Below are 23955 nucleotides of genomic sequence, written 5' to 3'. Positions count from 1 at the left end.
TTTACTCAAATGCAACTCTGAATTTTGCTATGATCATTTTAGTTTATTGCACCCTGAATTCAATCTGTTTCATCATGGGTTTAGTTTATTGCACTCTGTTTCATCGTTTTTCTATTCAATCATTTTCTGAATTCTCCCCCCCATAATTGATTGCACTCTAAAGTGAATTCTTTGATCTTGATTGCCGTTCAACATTGGCGCATGTTATGATGGTATGTTGGCAGAGAAAATTGAATTTCATGGATAGATTTGACCGAGTTGTCTAAAATGAATCAATTATATTAAATGGTCTATTATGAATTGTATTTCGTATCAGTATTATTGTATCACATATTAATTCAATTGTGAAAGTAATTTTGTACTAATATATCTTTAATACATGGTTTGTTGAATTATATAATTTTGCAGCTTTAATGGATGATGAAGCTTCTATTACATCACCATCCCAGCCAGTTGGTGGAATGTCTCAAGGTGCTTTAACCCTTTTTCAAACACCAACCCTTCTAGGACCTTATGAAACACCAAATCCTAATAGGGCCAGTGAAGCTCTTAACCCTAGCCCAACTCTTCATGTTCAACTGTCTCATCCTGTCCTTCCTTCTCCTACTCCCACTCCCACTCCCACACAAACAAATACTGTGAGACAAGAAACAAATGTTGAAGGAAGGGGTACAAAGAGAAAGGAATGAGAACCTAAGCACACATCAGAGGTGTGGGAATACTTCATGAGATTGCCAATAGAAGAAACTAATGGAGTGCATTTAGCAGCTTGTAAGTATTGTCATACTACTTATAAAGCTAGTCTAAGCCACCATGAGACAAATTCTTTGCTAAAGCATATCTCAAAGTGTTCAAAGAATCCACATAAGGACACTACAGATAAAAAAATAATCTATGTTAACTCTGTTGTTAGGTAGGACAATTGGGCAAGGAAAATCTTTAGTTTCACATGTATATGATGAGAAGAGATGTATAAGAGCTTTAGCTGAATTTATTATCTGTGATGAGCAACCATTCATAATTGTGGATAAGCCTGTATTTAGGAAATTGTTAAATGAGTTTGAACCTCACTTTCCAATCCCTTCAAGAACAACAATTAGAAGAGATGTGTGGCAATTATACCTTGGAGAAGTTAAAATATTAAAGAAATTCTTGAAGCAAAGTGCAAAACGTGTATGTTTCACCACAGATTGTTGGACATCAAATTAGAATTTTAACTACTTATGTTTGATAGCACATTTTATTGATGATGAATGGAAGCTTCACAAAAGGATTCTAAATTTTGTTATGATTGAAAATCATAGAGGTGATACTATAGGGAGGACCATTGAGCAATGCTTGTTGGATTGGAAGATTGAGAAAGTATTCATCATAGCTGTAGAAAATGCCGCAACTAATGGCTCAACTTTGAAATATCTTAAAAGGCGTTTGAGGAGTTGAAAGGGCTTACTTTGTGAAAGTGATTATCTACAATTAAGGTGTTGTGCACACATCTTAAATTTGGTGGTCAATAAAAGTATTAAAGAAGTGAAAGACGGCTTTGAAGCCATTTGAAGTGCTATTAGATATGTTCATTCTTCCCTTTCATGCTTTCTAAGATTCAAAACTTGGGCTGAAGCTGAAAAAATAGACACCAAGAGCCTTGTCTGCCTTGATGTATCCACTCGATGGAATTCAAAACTTGGGCTGAAGCTGCAATGAAGTTTCAAAAAGCATTTGAGTGAATGCGTGACAAAGATGATGACTATATTTCATACTTCAGCTTAGGCACTTCAAGCTCTAGGCGTGATGCTTCTAGTTCAGCTAGGCATAAGCGTGATGATATTAGACATGACCAAGATAACTTTTCTGGTCCTGTTATTGATTATTGGAATAATACTCGAATTTTCATCAAATTCTTGAAGGTCTTTTATGACATAACATTGAAATTTTCAAGCTCCCTTTCTGTATCATTAAATGAGTGTATCCGCCAGAATGGTCATGTTCAGAAAATACTACAAAAGAATGTCATGAATAATACTAATAACTTCTTGAGAGAAATGAGCATTAACATGCAGGTGAAGTATGAAAAGTATTGGGGTCAAGCAGATAATATGAATCCATTGCTATTTGTCGTTGTCATTTTGGATCCTTGATGTAAACTAGCATATGTGAATCGTATGTTTGATCTTCTTTACATTGATCCTGAAGTATGTTTAATTATGGAGAGGGTCAAAGATTTTTTGTATCGATTGTTTATTAAGTACTCTGTTGGGATTTCTATTGAATCAGGGACTATCTCTACAAGTACAGTAGGTCCAACTTCATTGCCTTCTTTTGATGATGATGGTGGTAGTGGTGAAGAGGATCCAAGTCATAAGTGGTTAGAATCTATGAAACAAAGAACCTCAACAGATCCTCAAACCGAGTTAGATAGATATATAGCAACAGACTCGAGAGATGAAATCCTTTCTCCAGCTGTGTTTGACATACTGTTATGGTGGAAAGCTAATTTAGAAAAATATAAAATTCTCTCTCATATGGCACGAGATGTATTGACTATGCCAGTTTCTATAGTGGCTTCTGAGTCTACATTTAGCACTGGAGGATGTGTAGTTGATCATTATAAGAGTTCTTTGTCTCCTAAAATGACAGAAGCAATAATTTGTAGTCAAAACTGGCTACAACTTGGGCAATCAATATCTGAATTTATTAACAAGCTTCGCGAATTCGATAATTTTGACAAGATAGAAAACGTCCTTCAACTTGCTAGTAATCTTTTTCCCCCCAAACCTCAATAACTCATGTATATATTTATGTTATTTCATAATTTGGTACATAATTGTTTTTTATTTTATTTTCCCCTAGATGCTGCTACACCTGGAGGAGAGAATTTAATGGCTATTGGTGATTGAAGAGTCATTTTATAAGCATGACTACCCAAGTTGGTTAGCTGTATCTATGCATCCTTTAAAATTTAGAAGTGCATTTTTTTTATTAATTACTTGCTAATATATTAAATTTATAATCATTTTTTTCGTATTTTTTCAGATGTTCCATCTTTTTCTCAAAATTGTGGGATCGATGCAAACCGTTTGAATTTCAAGGCCTCAATTATAATATTGAGAGTTGTCTTGTTTTAAATTGATTATGGATGTTATTTAATTGGATATTTGTTAAGACTTAATTTGGATTATTTCTAGATGATTTCAATGTGTCAAAATGTAGAATTATAAAATGTAATTTTTAGATATGGATAAAAAAAATTTCCCCATATGATATGAGCAGGGCATCACCTTTTGGGCAACGAAGCCCGTCCTGCCCAACCCACCCATACCCAGCCCAAAAATAGTTAGGACTTTTGATGGCAGGGCTAGACAGCAAGCTGAACAATACAGCCTACGCATACTTTGGGCTGGGCCTCTGGCCGACCCATGTGCAGCCTTACCAGTATTATTATTAAGGAACTAAAAATTTAATGTAAACTTAGAGGACTAAACATAGACTTTAGTCTTCAAAAAAAAAAAGTCATAATATAAGTGATTTTAGAAACATTGGCTAACAGTTGATAGTTGATTCCTTATTATTGTCATCATTATTTCTTTTTATGAATCTCAAATTTGTGTATCCAAGGTCTTGATCCGATACTTGGAGAAGCCACCAAGACGCTACCAAAAAGTTTATGCCTCTTGACCGCACCATTTCAAAAGAAAACGTAGAAAAGACGTTAAAGCAGTGATCTGAATCCAATCACTTCGTGGAAATCAATGACCAAACTGACCTTCAGGGCCCATCTTGTTAGGCCTCTTCTGCCAAACAAAGCAATATGCTACAAACAGTACGCCAATGCGTATGCGCATGCTTTCCAGAAAAACACATCTGATTTCATTAACTAGGAATGATTTTTTTTTGTCAGAAAAAGAAAAAGTTTAGGTGAATTTGATCGCAAAAACTCACCGAAATCAAGATGTACTTCCAGACTGAGAAAGTACTTGCAAATATACTTATCTTACCAACTCTTGTTTAGAAAACACTTGGAACGATGCTTTTCTAGACGATATCAGAGAGAAAAGAGGAGCTCCTCGACAAATCTTTCACAAATCCTGTAGGGTATTTTCAAGTTTCCAATTTTCACAGTGTAGGCCCCATCAGAACATAGCTTATGGGCTAGCTAAGAGCCTACCGAAAAAAAAAAAAAAGGAAAAACAACAGTTTCGCCTTCAACGCGTCACTGAAAGCATGGAATTACTAAATTGCCATTGAATAGCATTTTCCCTCGGGATTAACAACAAAGTGGAGCAGACTGACGAAATACGGTAAGATAATTTGCCAACGTAATTATAATAACAATCGTTCACTAATATCCCAAAAATGTCAGTCGCCAGGCTTCTCAAAGAGGCAGACACTACCGAAAAATTATATCCCCAGTTCGCTGGCATTAGTTTGTGTTCAGATGAATTACAATGCTGCAACTCGCGGCCTCTATTTCACACATGGCTCCACCCTTCTATTTTTCTCTCTCTTTGGGCCCTTTTTTTGCTTCGGGGGGTTTTTCAATTGCACATTTTTATGAATCCTACATCCATCACTTTATCCACTGCTGAGGCCATTCTGCCCTTTCGGTTGAATTAGTGTGACACGTCAAGAAGTCTTCCAACATAAGATAATATCTATAAATCAAAATAATCTAATATAATTTTCTAGACGAAAATTTGCAGTACAGATTACCTAATTATCCTGCAGCATTAAGCATCAGATTTTCTAGCTACAGAATTAAAATCTTTTTCTCTTCACTCTAAAAATATCATCGAAGCCGTCATCACTCCAAACTTCCTGTCCACTATTCCTGAAATTTGCTTCCTGCTCATCTATATTTCTTGTTCTTCTAGGTGGCATATTTGCTGGCCTACTCTTGATGCGCCTGTCAAATTCCCTCTCTCTCACACTGCTTCGTTCTTGGAATTCTGAATCAGGTGCACAAAATCTGTAGTGTCTAGCTCCATCCTCTGCATCAAGATCAAAATTCTCACCAACACTACCATTATAAGGAGGCCTAAATGATCTAACTGGTCCCCGCCTCTCATATCTTCTCCTCTCATCACCATTTCCTTCACCATTTAGTTCAAATTGTCGTCCAGAATGCATAGGACCTCCAAAGTACTCGTCATTATCCGCCCTATCTTGGGGATCTACACCATCAAATCTTCTATTTCTAAACAAAATTCGACCAGATGTACCCCGGTTGGATATGATAGACCTGGGATGACCACGACCCCTTCCAGAATCAAAATCCCTGGTATCATTAGAAGGACGAGACATATATGAAGGAGAGACATGCCTCCTAACTACTCTTCTCTCCCCAGAGAAAATGGGACCATCAGGTGATCTCATTCTGTCAACCCTGTATCGTTGATAGGCCAATTCAGGATGTCCACTGTACCCATCTGGTGATCCTCTAGGAGATCTTCTCCGAGGAGATGACCATGGACCAGGTGAGCGACTCCTAGATCTGATAGGAGACTTGGAATGAATTCGAGGAGGACCCCTTCTCTGAATGAAGTTCCTAGTTCCCCGCGTAAATCGGCCATCTCCTCTCTCAAATGGCTGGGGACGTGAAAACATAGGGTCTAGAGTATCATCAGGGTACCGTCTCAAAAATTTGTCACCATGCCTCACATTAACAAACTCAGAACCATCATCTCCAACACATCTACTTGGGCTCATATTTCTAGGAATTCTCTGCCCCATTTGCATTCCCTCTCTACCCCTTGGAGACCGTCTCCTCAAAGTGATATGGCGACCAACTTGCCTCTCATCATTCAAGGGCTTCCTACCTAACCGATTGTTACCAACAAACGAACTATCATGTGGAACATTATTGTACTCTGATTCGGCATCATGAATAGCAGATACAAATTTATGCCTAGGACCACGAAAATGACTTGGACCATTATAAAATTCACCAGCAAAGTCACGGTCAGACTTCCATGTGTCAATCCGACTATTAATCCTCCCTCTACCACGCACAAAACTTAGTCTTGAGTTTCTAGGTGAAATATCTTGATGCCTTTCCCTTGAAAATTTGCAAGGACCATCAATATAAACATCATCTCTGAAAATCAAAACAGAAAGGTAGAAGCGTTAAGGGGTAAGGGAAAGTGTTAAGGAAAAGTATTCCACTGTTAATAGTGTTAAGAAAAGGAGGAAGACAAAAGAGTTAGTAAAACATTCAACTATCAATGCAGACATATTAACAGTGTTAGGAAAAGGAGGAAGACAAAAGAGTTTGTAAAACATTCAACTATCAATGCAGCATATACCTTAATCCATGTAATTTCTGATGATGGAATTCATCAGGTAATACATCCCTTCCAGCTTGTGATGACAGTCCCCTGCCTGGAATGGAGCTGGATTTAGGGGACAAAGAACCAGCAGCTTGGGCCAAATTTATAATCCTTCCTTGATTACCACCATTAGTTACATCCTTGCTTGCATCATCAATAGTTACAGATACTTCCATCTTTGGCAAATCTGAGTCAGTTTTTCTAACCATGTCCAGATTCTTGACAACCTCATCTGCACACTGAGCAACACCTACTTCATTGCTTCCATTATTGCCTTGGTCCAATAATAATTTGCTCTCTGCAGCATTAAGGATTTTATTCCTTTCAGAATGATCCGACGACCTTATTTGAGGGCCAACAGTTGGCTTTTCAGCATCCAATGACTCTTGTAGACACACAGTTTTGTCAGTGACATTATCAGACATATTGATAGATTCACTGTCAATACCATCTTTACCACAATTAATTTTGCTACAAGTAACAGTTCTATTGTCGTTTTCTTCTCTGCGAGATGATATGGGACAATCACCACTTGACACTTCTTTCTCAATCCCTTTGCCATCATCACAATTACCGGAAACAATACGTTCTACTTCTCTTACCTCACAAACAGATTTTTCTGCTACAGAATGCTTTAATGGTTCACGAACCTCGCCATCTTCATAATCATCATCCTCTTCACCATGCTGCTCTATATCCATGGCAACAGTTAAAGAATGAGTGCCATCCGATTCATAATCATAACCATAAGAATCATCCTCTAGCATATCAGCTGATAAGGTTATCTTTTCATCATCACTCACACCATCTTCGCCACTGCACTGTGGATCTGAGGGGACCTCATTCATGAGTCTCAACCTGCATCCCCCAGTATCATCTGCATTTTCCTCATTTCTTCTTGCACAATCCTCTACGGGAGGACCACTTGATACTGCATTATCAACCATGGCTGTGACAACGGTTTCTGGAGGAGCCTGCTGGTCACCTGAACAATCTCCCTGAGCTGCTTCTTCATCAATAGAGGCTTTATCTGTAGAAGCATGATTTTCTAAATGGTTAACTATCCTTGCGCTGGTGGTCAACTGTTCTGTACATATGGCTTCCACTGGAGGACAAGCTCCCCCTGCAGAAAATGGCACTGATTCTAAAGTCCCTGGCTTTTCAATGGAAGAACAGTTATCTGATGCCTGTAGCAACCCTGCACCAATTTGATCCGATACACTCTCCATTGTCATGGGTCTTTCCTGATTATTTGAATGACCTGGTTCAGATTTAACAAATTTAGGACCAAGTAACTTAAGATTGCTACCTTCTGAAGAAGTCTTGACAGAATCAACACTGGAACGCTCAAGTAATTCATCCTTGACAATGACTCCATCTAATGATCTCACAGGACTAGTTTTAGCCTCCTTCAAATCCTGTTTCGAGTTCTCATCTAAGGGCTCTGATTTTACTGTTCTAACACTAGTTTTGTTTCCATCAGCAGCAGAAGCTGACACATTTGCCAAGCTCAAAGTAGGAATAGCACAGTCTGATTTTTGTATAACGGATAATCTAGAAGGTTCTCCAGTGTATTTCTGAGGACATGAAGCAATGCAAAGATTACGAGGGTTAACATATTTATACTGTTGGCCATACAGTCTGGATGAAATCATGAAAGTTTTGTTTAGATCCTCAGTAGCGGTGTGCTTTTGGGAGGCTTTGCTGGTAGGCTCCATCCCAGTGAAGCACATAACATTATTAGCATCAAGTGCACTGCCAGCTATTTGCAGCCCAGAGCTAGAAGTTGATGTTTTACCTGAAGTGGCATCACTTCCAGGTTCCTCCCATGCATCCATTGTAGTATTCAGATCCCAGTTTGCCCTACTAGTTTTAGCATCATCATTAAAACTCTTTGAACTACCTTCTTCCTTGCTCAGAGATAATTTCAATGAAACAGACTCTGCTTTCTCAGTTTTCTGAAAACCCTCACCAATATCAAGGCTTGTCACAGCTGGAGATAAGTGCTCCTTAAAACCTAAAGATAAATTAGTACTGGCACGACTCTCCTGTTTATATTTCTCTTCAACACTTTGCTCGGTAATCTTGGATCCTATATTAAGTGCAAAGTCAGCCAACAAGGGTTGTGAATTCTCCTTCTTCACTTGGGCTCCCAATTTCTCTTCATAAATTTCACTAGCAGTCAACTTCTGTTTGCTGTCCGCCTCATCCAAAGTTCTTGAGTGCCTTGCAAGATCTGGTTTCTCAATTTTGGGGCTCACGTAACTGGGATTCCTTTGGGCGAAGTTAGCATTTGTAACATCAGAAGTTGCATTCTTTTCTTCAAATGCAAGGTCTTTATTGGTATCCGATGCATTGTTTTCTTCTGGTGGTGAAGGAAGTTCTCCCAAAGGAGATGAAGCTTGAACAGAAGGGAGCCTTCTTTTCTTAATTGGCGCATCTGCAACACTGGCATTTGATACAGTTGATCCTTGAGGAGTACTTAAATGTTCTTTCTGTAGTGATTCAGTTTCTTCAGTGGGTGAACCTTGTTCTCCAGACAAAGGTGAAACTGTTGGAATCAAGGGGAACCTCCTTTTCTTGATAGGCACAGCTGCAATTAAACCACTAAACTGCCCATCATAGGATTTAACCCCAGTCTGTCAATAGAAGATCAAGTAATCAATATCCAAAAAAGAACAAATTGATATGGTTCTCTAATCGTAGTGAGCGGTAAATCAGAAAGGAAATAAACACCTCTTCACGTCCTGAAATAGGCATGATTCCAAAGCTTGCCAAAATATCACAACCCTTCTTTCTCAGGGCAATATCATAAATCAATAGCAAAAGAACTTTCAACACAACTTTTCAAGTAGATTAGTATTCTGAACTGAATATAATGTTGGTAGACATATCTTTCTTCTAAAGGCTCCTCCTAGACAACTAGATTAATTTTCTAGCGTTAGACACACTTCGAAGTGCCAAAAAAGCAAATAACAAACCGGTAGTCACGAGAACCTGCAAAACACAAAACAAGAAAATGCTATATCAGAAAATCGCAGCACTGAAAAATCAAAACCAAATTAAACATAAGAGCAAGCCAAGTACAGCACCGACAAATCTAAGAGCAGGGATGAGAGCAAAATCTATTAGATCCAAAGCTAAACGACCACACAATTAAAACAGACCGCCAGATCAGTGAATACTTATACATCGAAGAATCTTAAAACCGTGCATGCGGAGTAAACTGATCACAAATTAAAGGAGGATATCAAACTGACTGAGAAAAGAGTAAAGTTTTCCTCGATAGCAAGGAGACCAAAAAGTAATTGAAGACACAAATCACCACCAAAAGGAGAAAAACATCTGGATATCATTGGACACCATCAAATCTTACGAAACCACACAGAATTGTAAAACCTAAGTGGCAAATAAAAACCGTCGCAGGAGGAAAACAAAAACAAGAAGGGTTCCCAATAACAGCAGTGTGGATACCAAGAAAAAACAACCCAAAAGAGAGGAAATCAAATCTGAAGCTATACACAAAGGAGGAGGGCGAAAAACGGAGACAGAGCTTAGTATGAATGGTTATTTATCGGAAAGAAATACCTAAAATCACAGGCTACAAGAAACAAAAGAACAGAATCAGGAATTTTTCCGATCCCGATTGAGGATGAAGAAAAAGGAGAAGGCGCCGCAGACGAAGGCAAAAGAATTACCAAGCAGGAAAGACAAGGCTGAAAGGAAATTTTGGTCAAGCTCTGCAACTTCGAGGAAAGGAAGTGGAGGTTGATGAGAACATGGACCCAAACACAAGATATAAACAAGTGGGCGACCGCGGAGGAGCGAGAAAAAGGAATCAATCTAGAGAGAGAAAGCCAGGGTTTAATTTGCTAATAGATAGATATTATTTGATTTTATTTCGCCTTTTTTTTTAATAAGGACGGGATTTAATTATTGACTTTAGGGGGGCCGAATCTCATTTCATTAAGGGAAAATGACGTTTCAAGTCGGGGGAATATACATTTAACCAATTTAATTAGATTTTAAAAATTAGGTAAACTAATTAATCATAAAAAATATGATATATTTTTCTTAAAATACTATAATTATCTTTTTTAATATCCTTTCTCTCTCTCTTACTTGATTATTGTTGAAAGAAAATCAATAAGGTTAATTTAAAAAAATTGATAAATACGAAAAATAGGTTTTATTTTTAGACCAAAATCAACTTAATAATTAGATTCCAAGTTAGGGCCATAGACAAGGTATGCAGCCCTGCCCATTTGGCCTTGTTTGAAATATATATATAATTATTTATATTATAATATTTTTTTAGAATTATAATATATATAGTGTAATATTAATATATTTTATTTTATTATATTCTAATACCCAAAAACAAACATTACTCCCTTGTATTATTAGACTTTACATTTTTAGAGTTCTAATTTTTTTTAAAATCTACCACATATTTTAACTTTTCTTATTTTGCTGTGTATTATAACTGTCTTTTAACCTTTTCAAGTTAATATTACTTCATATGCCATGAAATGATACTAATTATACTAATTTGAATGTAATATATAAATCTCTATAAATTATATTAAACCATAAGTTAATAATATAATTGAATATGTTAATATAGCTTGTATTCTTTTTATATGCTTTGTCATTTTTCTCAAGTTTGTAGAAATTGATGCAAATCATTTGATCTTTAAGGTTTTAACTATAATTTTTTATTGTCTTGTTTTTAATAATTATGGATGTTGTTTAATTCTTGAACCATGGATATTTGTTAAAACATATGGTAATATTTTAAATTTCATGACTCAAGTTGTAAATTTGGGCAAGGAAAGCCCGTCTTGCCCTACTCATATTAGCCCAGCCCAAAATTGATAGAACTTTTACCAGGCAACGGGCTGTATTTTGCAGCTCATTCATCCTTCGGGCTGGGTATCAGGCAGAGGTTTTGCTCTGCCCAGCTCTACTTATACACACCCCTAATTATTTTGTTTTACATGTCCTTAGTATAATATTCAGTTGACTAATTTAAAGAAATTTAAAAAATTACTTCAAAGATTTTATGGTTGTCGTTTTTTGCAAAATAATCTTTCTAACTTAAAAACTGATATAATATATCTAGTACTTAATATAAAAATTAGATAAGTAATTTAGGAAAAATAAAAAAATTAGTTAAGTTATTCATGTGTAACAAACATGTATCGACTTTTCTAAATTATCCTCACTCAATCATATACATTGAAACTACATTTAAATGAAATACCTTATAATCAATTAGGAGAGATAAAGTAAATTAAATGTCTTATATTTAAAATCCTCAACTAGTTTTTATATTTATTACAAGAAATAGTATAATCTGATGATATATATAAATAATTCAAAAAAATTATATAACATACATTATCATCAAATAATTTTTTATTTTTTTTAATTTTTTTAAAATGGTTAACTAAATTTTATATTAAGAATTATTGCAGTAATTTCCTTCCAATTGTGTAAAAAACAAAAATCGTAGTTAGTGATTCATATTCATAGTCCTGAAATGTCATTTTCCCGTCCGGGGCCGATGCTTATCTTTGCTGTTCTATATTCTCCTCCACCGACATGACGTCCATCAGCTGACACGTGTACAGGTGTCCATTATCTCTAGAATCTGATGTGACGTGGACCGCCTCGATTTCGTTTTTACAAAAAGATTAAATTGAAAATGTTGTCATAATTTTGGCTTTGGAAAAAGTCAAATAGATCCCTCTAGAAAGAATGGAAAAGCTCACGAGACTGAAATTCCTACCACTATTCAGAAATTAAATTTTTTAAAATAACAAAATTGTCCCTGCAGACAAAAAAAAATTCCAACTTCACCCAATAGCTGGCAGCCACCCCTTGCGGGCCAAGGTAGGAGAAAAGAAACTTTTTTTTTTTTTTTAATAGGATAAAAAATTTAAGTGAGTTCAATTTCAAAACTCATTAGAGCTATGACTTTGGTAAAGTTAAAATTAAGCTATTCTTTAAATTCAAAGAAAGGATCTTTTTTCTTTAAAAGGTAAACCCATGCATATTGCCTTTATTTATTTAATTTTACGGTAATTACCATCGGCATGGATTGGGACCATTCAGTTAGGGCGGGGAATAATCTATTTTTCTGGGTAAAAGGAAAAATCAACTTTTATCAGATAAAAACAAATTATATATGTATTATGGTAATATTTATATTCTATATTGCCCACACAATTACTTACATTTTAAGAATTTTTTAAATGTTATGTTATTCATAATTCATCTCCATAAACTCAATTTGAATTTTATTACTTTTCTCTGACAAAAAAGAATTTTATTATTTTTCTCAAAGGCTAAATCATATTCTAAACTTAATTTTCAAAGTCATAAAAGTTAATGTAATTTAGACATATTTTAAAAAATAAAATTAATATGGTATATCAGTATTATTATTATCATCAATATAAATAATCATACGCACACATTTGACAATTTATGGAAAATGACGATATTTAAAAACTATATTTTCATCTTAAATATGGCAGTTATATAACTAATTTATAAAAATTTAGCAAATTTAATTAAATTAATTATCTATAAAAATTCTTGATTAATTTTTTTAAAGTTCATTTTAATTATTTTTATTGAAAATTACTCATTTACTAAAAAAAATTTAATATGTATAATTAAAATTTTTCCAAAATATTAATATAAATTTAAAAATAAAGTGAATTAAAGTTTTACATTAAATTTGAATGAAAGTAATCTTTTTTCAAATTCTTGTATTTTTGAGCAAGCAACGCGTTTGTCTAATTATTACTCCCTATTTAAATTAAAATAAAAAATCGACTCATAGTCCAATACAACTTTTATTTTTTAAATTCTAGTCCTTGTCCTTTTGTTCTTTTTCTGAGATCCGGTATGCGCGGTAGGTATGAAACAACGCGCGCCCTTGGATTTTCTCTCTTTCTAATCAGCGGTCAATGTATTATGTATTTTAATATTTATCATTAATATAATAGGTTCAGCTTTTAAACTTTAAAAATTAAATCGTAGTCTTAATAATTAACTGGCAAAAAAAAAAGTTCCTTGCATTATAACTATAACTAAGAATATAGCTGGAAAAAAATATAACTTTCTAAAAACATAATAAAATACCCTAAAAATTGATAAATAACATATTAGTGTTGGTGAATTTTAAAATCTCAAATCATATTTCTTGTATTATTTTGAAGTTTTTAAATTTTGTAAAATGACATAAATGCCCTTTACTACTGTTTTTTTTTTAAAAAAAGATTTGTCATCTGCACCTTTAGTTAGTTTCTAACCACCATAGCTCCAATGTCGACGCATCCTCTTGTGGCTGGTCACTAGAGCTCAAACGGCATGTCGTCAGACCTTTAGTGATTAGTCGTCAGAGTTCCGGTGATAACTTTTTCTTATGTATTAAATACTCTTTTTTTGTTATTAACTACATTTGTTTTTAGAACTTGATGACTATTCTTGTTTAGCAATTGACTACTCTTATATAACGATTGGTTATTTTCATTCTACAAAATTTGATGACTACTCTTGTTTAGTTATTAACTACTCTAGTCTTACTATTGACTACTTTTATTTCAAAAATTCAAAAGATATATTAAGTATTCTTGGAGATATAGTGACTGCTCTTATTTAGTTACTTACTACTCTTACATAATTAACAAATATATAAAAGTAATCATTAGAACTTTAAAAACAAAAATAATCAGTAGCTATACAAGAATAGTCAGTAGCTATTCAAAAGTAGTTACCGGAAGTACAAGGGTGATGATATCATTTTCACAATATTTTAAAATTTCAAAATAATATAATGGATTTGATTTTGGATTTTAAAATTTACCCATCCTAATTTTTTTAAAACATTTTTTAGAGTATTTTATTGTCTTTTTTCACATTTTTTAGAGTATTTTATTGTCTTTTTTCCTAACTTTTTTTAATGTTTTCTTCTAGTTCTATTTATAAGAAACTTCCAGTATATTTTACACAGACCAAGAAAAACTTTAAAATGCATTAACTTTCCATTAAAATATAACAATTTTTTAACTTTACCCATATTTAATATATACACCTTTCAAAAGAAATAACTACTTACACTATAATAAATGAAGGACAAAATAGTACATTTATGTTGAAAATTTAATGAAGTGACTTATAAATATGGCTCAAAAAAACATTCTCTCTCTACTTTATAAATAGGATTAGAGGAGTATTCTCCAATATATTATGATTATTTAAGTTCCCAAAAAAAATCTGCAATTTTAGAGCACTAAAAATATTATTTTGGATTCAAATATGTATAAATATAAAATATTTTTTTTTATGAAATCCATCCTTATTTAGATCCAATACAATAATATTCAGGAGTGTGTTGAACGCCAAATTTATCAACTTCTTGTCCTCTTTTTTCAAACCAAATAATTTTGTAGTGTTTGAGCTGCAAATTTATCAATTTCTTGTCCTCTTTTGAATTTGTGGTGATTGAACTCAATTCATATTTATTTTGATACAATACTACTATATCTGATTGCCAATATAAGAGTTAACTAAAGATTAAATTTGATCATAAATCTAATACTCTAATCCATTTTGATTTTTTGTAAGTGATTTGTTAATTAAATTGTAACTTTTTAATATAATTATTATAAAGTTTATAATAAATACAAGTTCAAGTCTTATGTGTACAAACTAGATTACAAAAATTAACAAAATCAATTAAGTCATTGTTTGTAAAAAAAAAAAAAAAGTGTTGTTTTTTTATAACACTATTTTAATTTTTTGTATTAGAATTATCCTGTGATCAAAACTTCCTTTTAATACGTGTAATAATAAAGATAATTTAAAAAATAAAATTAAGAATTTTAAAAACAAAGTAAATTGAAACGTTGAACTGGCTCTTTTTATATTTACAACAGAAAATAATAATAATTGTCCGAGTGTCATTTACATTAAACTTGAACATATCTTCTTTTTGTTTCAATTTAACTTTATGATATAACTTAATTAGATGCAAACCGAATGTCAAGAGCTCCATTGTAAATAAGTCTAAATTTAGATTTAGATGCTGCTTTTATCTTTAGAAAGTAAACTTGGATGCTTTGCTTGTTGATATCATTGGCAAAAAGAAAAACTAAACCCACTTTATTAAATCGATCCGCAAAGAATAATTAAAGTAAGGGGTTGGAAACAAAGAAAAGAATCGCACTTAAGTTAAACAATTGAAAAAGAATTAGCTTCCATTTTCGTACTTCACCATTTCTAATGCGGCATCGCTTTTACGCTTCTCTCGCTGTGACGATGGATCCGGAGGCTGAGGGCAGCAGGGCGATGGACCGTATATGGCTCCGTTTGGATCAGCGTTTGAGTACTGATTAAGTAGCTTTTAAAGGCATAGGTACGATTGGCTTTGGCTTCTTAGTAAGATATTTGGCTCAGCTTTTGTTCAATCTTACTTATGGCCAAAAGCTGTGATTTTTAAACCCGATTGAAGAAGTAGAATCCTCCAGCTTATGGCTTATGAATTCGTGCTTTTAAGGCTACTTTGGGAGCAGTGATCATCGTCTTTTTCTGATTGGAAAGGGAGAGTTTACTGATTGGATCTTTTTCTGGTGATCGACGAGAATGGTTAGGCACTGTTCATCTTCTGATTTTTCACAGTGAGCAGAACACAGGGAAGGAGGTAGAGGCCAGCTAGAAATTTGACTTCTTAATTTAATTTACTCATTTAATTTCACTTCTTCGTATTAAATTATTTTAATTTTATTATATTATGTGAAATTATTTTTTTAATCTTATTTTATTATTTATTAAAACTTATACTTATTTTGATTATTTTACAACCAAACTTACTTTTATTCAATCATAATCTAAATAATTTTTTACCAATCTTATTTTTACAAACTAATTTTTCTAAATTATAATTCAAACACAATTCAATTTATCTAATTTAATATTTACTTAATTTTATCTTTTTAAAAGTCAAATTGACAATAAATTACCTTTTCAATCGCTAATCCAAACGGACACGTATTTTCAAAGAAAACTAATAAATGGCCATTATTGGTATTATATAAAATTAGGATTTAAAATATTAACAATTATAAGTTTATAACCACTCGTTCTGATCTTTTTGTTTTTTGCCAAATACGTTTTTAACATAAATAGAAAGTGCATTTAATTAATTTCAAACAGATGAAACCATCACAAATTCTAAATCATAATTCAAATATTTTCTCAAAAAAAGATATAATAATTACGTGACCAAAAAAATAACAGTAATAAAATTATAGAAAATGGTTTCTCTGTCGTAAAATCCTAATTATTCAAGATCCCACCATTATATTAAGAATTGGGGTTAGTAAATCATATTGCCCTCTTTGATACGCAAGATTGGATTTTGATGGATTGAGAATGTGATTTGAATGGGAATTGGAAGTGGAATTTGAGCTTTAAAATTATGTTAGGTAGGCATCAATATTTTGAGAGAATGTTTACATTAATAAAAGATAGCAATATCATTATTATTAAAAAAAAAAATAGCCCCAGCTCTCGCATTTCACCCCCTCCCCGTCGTCCCCGTCTTCGCAGAGTTCCTCTTCTACTTCTTCCTCCCCATTTTCATCTCTATTTTTGTTTCAGGGATTGAAACATTCTCTCCAACATTTTATCAGCGACACAAACAACTATCAGAAAGTGAAAAGCATGTTGGAATATTTTTAAAATGAAGATACGTGTGCCTTTATTAAATTAATATATTTATATGAAAGGTTATACAAAAAGTTACAATACTAAAAGACCCTACGTATTAAATATATTTGATTTATTTAAATTACGTTGGTTCATGAATCAATATATGATTGTGATTTTTTGTTTAATAAAGTATCATTTCAAAATGCATCTCTTCAATTCATTATTTTATAATCTATATAAACCTCTTACTATCACTTTATTTGGACATAACACAACATAAATACAAAGATCAAACTCATTGTGTAACATCCTAAATATTATTTTTAAAAATTATTATTTCAAAAAAATAAAAAATAATTAAATAATATAAAATAATAATATTTTATTATTATAAAATAAAAATATTTTATTCCAAAAAAAAAAACACCTCCAGCTTTTCCACTGAAATTCGGTGGAAAAGCTGGGGTTGATTAATGAAGAAAGAAAAACGGGGGAGGTGTATTAATGAAAGAAGGAAAAATGGGAGAGGACCTTTGCAATTAAAAGGATATATGGAGGAGAGAGGTGACAACAGAGAAGAAAAAGAGAGAGTGAGAGGCACAGAAAGAGAAATTGAGAGAGGCAAAGAATTATTAGTATTTTGAAAGATAATATAAGTTTTGGAAATCATTTAGATATATAAATATATTTCTTTTTATTAAATTTTTTATGAATATTTCCTATATATTTAGAGCTTTATATTAGTTGTATCATTATAATGTTTAGAGAAAATTTTATGATTTGGGTATATAATAAGTATTGAGTTTTGATAATAGATGACTATAGAAATTTAGAGGTAAATAATTAGTTAATTTTAATCAGTTTAAATTTGTCCATTTGTTACCCTTAGTATTTAAAATTAAATTTATTTTATTAAAAAAAATCTATCATTTATGATATATATATAATATTTATACTGACTAAAATTAAGTTAAATAATTTATTTGGGCTGTTTGATATATTATTAAAATTTTAATCAGTTTATATTTATTTATTGATTTTTTTGAAAATTTTAAACTAAGATTCTAATTGAAAAATATATTATTCAAGACATATAGAATGTTTTTACCAATCAAACTTAATTTAAATAATTTATTTATGTTATTTAATATATTATTGAGATTTTAATCAATTTAACATGTGTAATAGGTTAAAGATATATTATTAGAAGAATTTTTTTAAGTTGGAAAATTGAGTTATAAATTAAAAATTTTACACAATTAAATAAAATTAATATTTATTTATATATTAAATGAGTTATCTTAGGGGGAAGAAAAATGTTATTTGAAGTGAGCAGGAGCAGCAGCAGCAGGAGCAGCGGCGGCGGCGGCGGCGGCAGCAAGAGCAGGAGCAGCAGCAGCAGGAGCGGCGGCAGGAGCGGTAGTAGTGGTAGTGGCGGTAGTGGCGGTAGTGGCGGCGGTAGTGGTGGCGGTAGTGGTAGTGGTGGTGGTGGTCGTAGTAGTAGTAGCAGGAGCAGCAGCAGCAGTAGGAGCAGCAGCAGCAGCAGCAACAGGAGCAGCAGCAGCAGCAGCAGTAGTAAGAGTAGTAGTAGCAGCAGTAGCAGTAGTAAGAGGAGTAGTAGTAGTAGTAGTAGTATAAGAGTAGTGGTAGTGGTGGTAGTGGTGGTAGTAGTAGTGGTAGTGGTGGTAGTAGTGGTAGTGGTAGTGGTGGTAGTAGTGGTAGTGGAGTGGTGGTGGTGGTAGTGGTAGTGGTGGTGGTGGTAGTGGTAGTGGTAGTGGTAGTAGTGGTAGTGGTAGTGGTAGTCGTGGTAGTGGTAGTGGTAGTCGTGGTAGTAGTAGTGGTAGTAGTAGTAGTGGTAGTGGTAGTGGTAGTGGTAGTGGTAGTGGTAGTGGTAGTGGTAGTAGTAGTAGTGGTAGTGGTGGTAGTGGTAGTGGTAGTAGTAGTAGTGGTAGTCGTGGTAGTGGTAGTGGTAGTGGTAGTAGTAGTAGTGGTAGTCGTAGTAGTAGTAGTAGTGGTGGTAGTCGTAGTAGTAGTAGTAGTAGTAAAAATTCTATGTAATTTAAGTTATTTACTTGTGTTCTTATTTATTTGGAGTCTGTAATTTGTGTTCTTATTTCTCAAGCTATGAGATTAAGCTTGGAGTAGAGGTAACCAGGGTTAATTTATTTTATATACATGCTTTGGATTGTAAGGTGTTTATTATGTTTTTATTTTCTCAAATTAATTTGTGAAAATATGCCGATGAATAAAGTATGTATTTTTTCATATGACAAATTTTAATGAAGTGGAAGTATGTTGATTTAATTATGCCTGATTGTGTTTTATTAAAAATTATGTTTTCTTGTGGTGCTGAATTTGATATACTAATATTATGTTATTAAATGAAATGAAAATGTATTGTATTTTGTTTAAAATTATATCATCTTATTTTGAAGAACTATGATATTTTTAATTTATATTATGACTATACATGGGGTTTATATGTGGAGGTTGGGATTTTATTACTTGGAGGATAATTGCTCTTGAAGCTCGTGCGGCATGCCTACACTACCGATCATAGTGTTTGGCTTTTTTGTTAGACCCCTATAGTTTTTTCTTTTCCTTGACCCGGAATTGAGAACGAGATCTTGAGTAGACACCTCTTGCATTATAGTTCGTTTTTGGGAAGTGTAGGTGTAGGAGAGGTCCTATTACTTGATGTGAGTGGGTAACCTTTGGTTGGGTTACTCAGCACAAAAAGCTCAGGTCCTTGTTAGAGTCATAAGGAGGAGTATGGTGATGGGAGGGTATAATTTATTGTGTTATTGCATATGTATACTTTTGTATGAATAGTATTGTGGATGGTGAGACATACTCCTTTCATGTGATTGTATCTATTAAAACATCATTTATCACTTAAATTATATTTAAGCACTACTTCACCAACTTGTGATTCTACTTGTATATGTCATAAATTAATACCTGGTTACTGGGACTTTATGTCTCACATCATTGTTCATTAATGCTTTTCAAGAGTGCCATCTAGTTTGGCTTGGTGTAAAGGGAAGTAACTAGAGGCATAGGTGAGTATAGCCTAGTGATCCTCTTTTGGTTTGGGCATATAATATTATGTAATCTTAGGGCCCATGATTTTGTTGATATATACTTTCTTTTGTTTGGTTGTTGGATGACTGTATTTGATGGAGTGTTGTTAGAATGACTAAAGGCCATAAACTCTGCTGTATGTATTACTCTTATGTGTATGACTTATGGGTGGCGCTGAGCACCCTGTATTTCTTGTGCCCTAAGTCTTTGTGAGCTGAATATTTATGTTGGGCTTGTAGGCGGTTACTATGCCCTGAGTCCTGGGTATACGTCTTGTTAAACTCATGGGTGTTTTATGTATCCTGAGCCTCTTGGGATGTTTTCGGAATAAGAGAAACTCTTTATAAACATAGTAGTATTTTAATATTCCAACTCAATTCTTTTTCTACTATGGTTATCATCTTAAAAGTAGTTTTACAATCTTGTATTAAGAAGAGGTCTTTTCACATTGTCTTTGTCTTTGAGTGCACACAGAGATAGTTTGTAAAGGCCATTGTTGTCTTCGCTTGAATCTTAGAGTGCAATCCGCATTTAAGAGTCTTCATTGTATTCGAAAAGAAATTTGCCGGTTAACCCAACTTGCACCTTATAAGATAGAAAGAGGTGAAGGCGAATTAAGCTTAAAGAAAAGTGCTGCTCATGCCTTGAAGATATCGTGCAGTGCTTTCTTCTTCATCTCTTCTTTTTGTACTCTTCAAAGAATCATTCCAGCCAACAATCTTTAGACTTAATCCTGCAAGCACAAATGACTTTTTTGTGAAGGAGTTGACTACTAATTTTGTAAAGTTAAACATATTTGAAGGAGGCAACTTTCTGAGATAATAGAGAAAGATGAAATTTCTCCTCACAACTTTGAATGTGGCCTATGTCCTCACTACTCCTAAGCCTCAAGAAAAAGAAGATGAAACCAGTGCTGAATTCAAAGAGAGACAAAAGTGCAAAAATGATGACTATATCTGCAATGGACATATCCTCAACGATCTTTGTGATGCTCTCTTTGATGTTTATCAAGATACAATTTCTGCAAAGGATCTCTGGGACAAACTCGAGATAAGATACATACAAGAGGATGCTATAAGTAAGAAATTTATTGCCACTTGTTGTAATGGTTATAACATGGTTGATGGAAAGTTTATCATGGAGCAAATGTATAAAATTGAACATATTTTAAATAATTTCATACTACATAAAATGTATATGAATGAATTCATTATTGTCTCTTCAATCATAGACAAACTTCCTCCTTTATGGAAAGACTTCAAAAAGAGTTTCAGACATAAAAAAGAAGATATCTCTCTTGAGCAATTAGAAAATCATCTTCATTTAGAAGAGGAATATAAAAAGCAAGATGATGAAAAAGTAGACAATACTCAAGAGAAGGTGCATATGGTGGTGGAAGGACAATCCAATAGGAACTTAAGGGAAAGAGGGAAGGATAAAGACAAATGCCAAGCACAAAATGGTTACAAGAATAAGAAGAAGAAAAAAAGATAATTGCTTGTTTTGTGGAAAGGGTGGTCATTTCAAGAAAGAGTGTTATTTCTTCGAAAAGAAGGAAGAGAAAGAAAACAAGTAATATGCAAAAAAAGACAATTTCATGGCAGTAATTTCTGAGATCCATATGATTGATAATGATGAATCATGGTGGGTGGACTTTGGTGCCATGTGCCATCTATGCAAGAACAAGAACTTCTTCAAAATATTAAAAGAGGAAGATAGGGATATACTTCATATGGGAAATGCTTCAATTGCCCAAGTCAATAGTAAAGGGACCATGGAAATTGAATTCACTTCTGGGAAAACTCTTATTTTAAGATATGTCTATTATGCACCGAAAGTTAGGAGGAATTTAATTTCTATACCTATACTTAATAAGTTTGGGTTTAAGTCTGTATTTGAGGGAGACAAGTTTAATCTTACTAAGGTGAAACATTTGTGGGCTAGGGTTATCTTTGTGACATCATGTTTAAATGTAATGTTGCTAACGTTAATAATAGTATTTATAGTTCTGCTTGTATTGTTGACTCTTATGATTTATGGCATTATCATTTGGGTTATGTTAATTTTGGCAAACTAAATGATATGATGAAACTCAAATTGATTCCAAAGGCTGTTATTGATCATGACTTTTATACTACTTGCATGTTGACTAAAAATAACAAGGAAACCCTTTGCTAGAGTAGAAAGAAGTTCTAAAATATTAGAATTGATTCATTCTGATATTTGTGATTTGCATGGTTGGCCTACTTTGGGTGGTAAAAAGTATTTTGTGACTTTTATTGATGATTGCACTAGATACTGTTATATCTATTTATTGCACTCAAAAGATAAAGTCTTAGACAAACTTAAGATCTTTAAAACTGAAGTAGAACTCCAATGTAAAACCTTTATTAAATGTTTAAGGATTGATAGGGGGAGAATATTTTGATTCAAAATATTTTGAGTCTGTTGGGATAATTTATCAAGTAACTGCCTCTTATTCTCCACAACAAAATAGCATAGCTGGAAGGAAAAAAAGGGGGGATTTTAGTTGAAATGGTGAAAGCCATGTTATCTTGTTCTGGTTTATTTAATGGATATTGGGATGAAGCATTGCTAATTACATGTCATATATTAAATAGAGTTCCTAATAAAAGGAACAAAATAACCTCAGATGAATTATGGAAGAAAAGAAAACCCAATCTCAATTATTGTAGGTTTGGGGATGCAAGGCAATAGTTAAAGTTTCAGAACCTAAAAGAAAGAAATTGGGTGAAAGAGGAGTTGAATGTATCTTTTTAGGATATGTTGAAAATAGTAAGGCATATCAGTTCTTGGTTATTGAATCAAATGATTTATACCCTGTTAATAAAGTCATTAAATCAAGGGATGCAATGTTTCAAAAAGAAAGGTTGAACTCAATCCTCAAACCCAATGACATTTCTTATTCCAATGAGAAAACAAACCTAGAGAAGAATGTTTCTAGTGGTGATGATTTAAAAGAAATAGAACTTAAAAGAAGTAAAAGGGCTAGAAAAGCAAAAACTTATGATTCAGATTTTTTTTTCATGTTTCTTGTTGAGGGGTTAGGAAAAGAAATTAAAAATTTTTCATCAGTTTGTTTTAATTTAGAAAATAATCTTGAAGCATTTGAGGAGACTATAAAGTCTCAAGACACAGCTTTTTGAAAAGAGGTCATATAAGATGAAATGAATTCAATAACGGGAAATAAAACTTGGAAATTAGTAGACCTCCTACCTAGCTCTAAACCCATCAATTATAAATGGATTTTCAAAAACAAATTAAAAGTAGATAGATCATATATAAGTTTAAAGTTAGGATGGTTGTTAAGGGCTTTATACAAAAAGAAGGAATAAGCTATTTTGAAACATATGCACTAGCTACAAGGATTTCTGTAATCAAAGTGCTAATAGCACTTGCTTTCACATACAATCTTGTTATTCATCAAATGAATGTTAAAACAGCTTTTCTTAATGGAGAGTTAGAAGAAGAGGTATATATGACACAACTAAAAGGATTTGTGGGTCCTAGTCAAGAACACAAGGTATGTAAGTTAATTAAATCTCTTTACGGACTTAAGTAAGCCCTTAAGCAATGTCATAAAAAATTTGATGAAGTAGTTTTAGCAAATAGATATAAAATCAATAAATCTGACAAATGTGTTTATAGTAAGTTTCATGGTGGGAAAGATTTCATGATTTGTTTGTATGTAGATGACATGTTAATTTTTTGCACTGATTTAAATAAAGTAAATAAAACAAAGAAATTCTTGTCTGAAAATTTTGACATAAAAGATATGGGAGAAGAAGATGTCATACTA

General features: G+C 33.0%; 2 protein-coding genes across 3 annotated transcripts; one reads left to right on the top strand and one right to left on the bottom strand.

The window, feature by feature from the left end:
* Window positions 1-4543: 4543 nt before the first annotated feature.
* Window positions 4544-10098, bottom strand: LOC114754763 (uncharacterized). Of its 2 annotated transcripts, none has more exons than XM_028943585.1 (4): window positions 10022-10098; window positions 9060-9320; window positions 6300-8962; window positions 4544-6091 (listed from the first exon to the last, which is right to left on the bottom strand). In XM_028943585.1, exons 2-4 carry the CDS (start codon window positions 9081-9083, stop codon window positions 4753-4755), a joined length of 4026 nt encoding a protein of 1341 aa, XP_028799418.1. In that variant the 5' UTR covers window positions 9084-9320; window positions 10022-10098; the 3' UTR covers window positions 4544-4752. The 2 variants fall into 2 exon arrangements, with proteins under 2 accessions (XP_028799418.1, XP_028799417.1); XM_028943584.1 differs by having other exon boundaries at window positions 9912-10054.
* An 8269-nt stretch (window positions 10099-18367) lies between these two features.
* On the top strand, window positions 18368-19196 carry LOC114754783 (sericin-1-like). The gene is made up of 3 exons (XM_028943611.1): window positions 18368-18697; window positions 18774-19068; window positions 19174-19196. Exons 1-3 carry the CDS (start codon window positions 18368-18370, stop codon window positions 19194-19196), a joined length of 648 nt encoding a protein of 215 aa, XP_028799444.1.
* The last annotated feature ends 4759 nt before the right edge of the window (window positions 19197-23955 follow it).

This window comes from Neltuma alba, unplaced genomic scaffold, assembly GCF_004799145.2.
Source record: "Neltuma alba isolate B1F8T4 unplaced genomic scaffold, ASM479914v2 tig00010189_pilon, whole genome shotgun sequence".
Classification (NCBI taxonomy): Eukaryota; Viridiplantae; Streptophyta; class Magnoliopsida; order Fabales; family Fabaceae; genus Neltuma; species Neltuma alba.
Note: the sequence above shows the minus strand (reverse complement) of the source record. Positions and strands in the feature narration are given on the sequence as shown.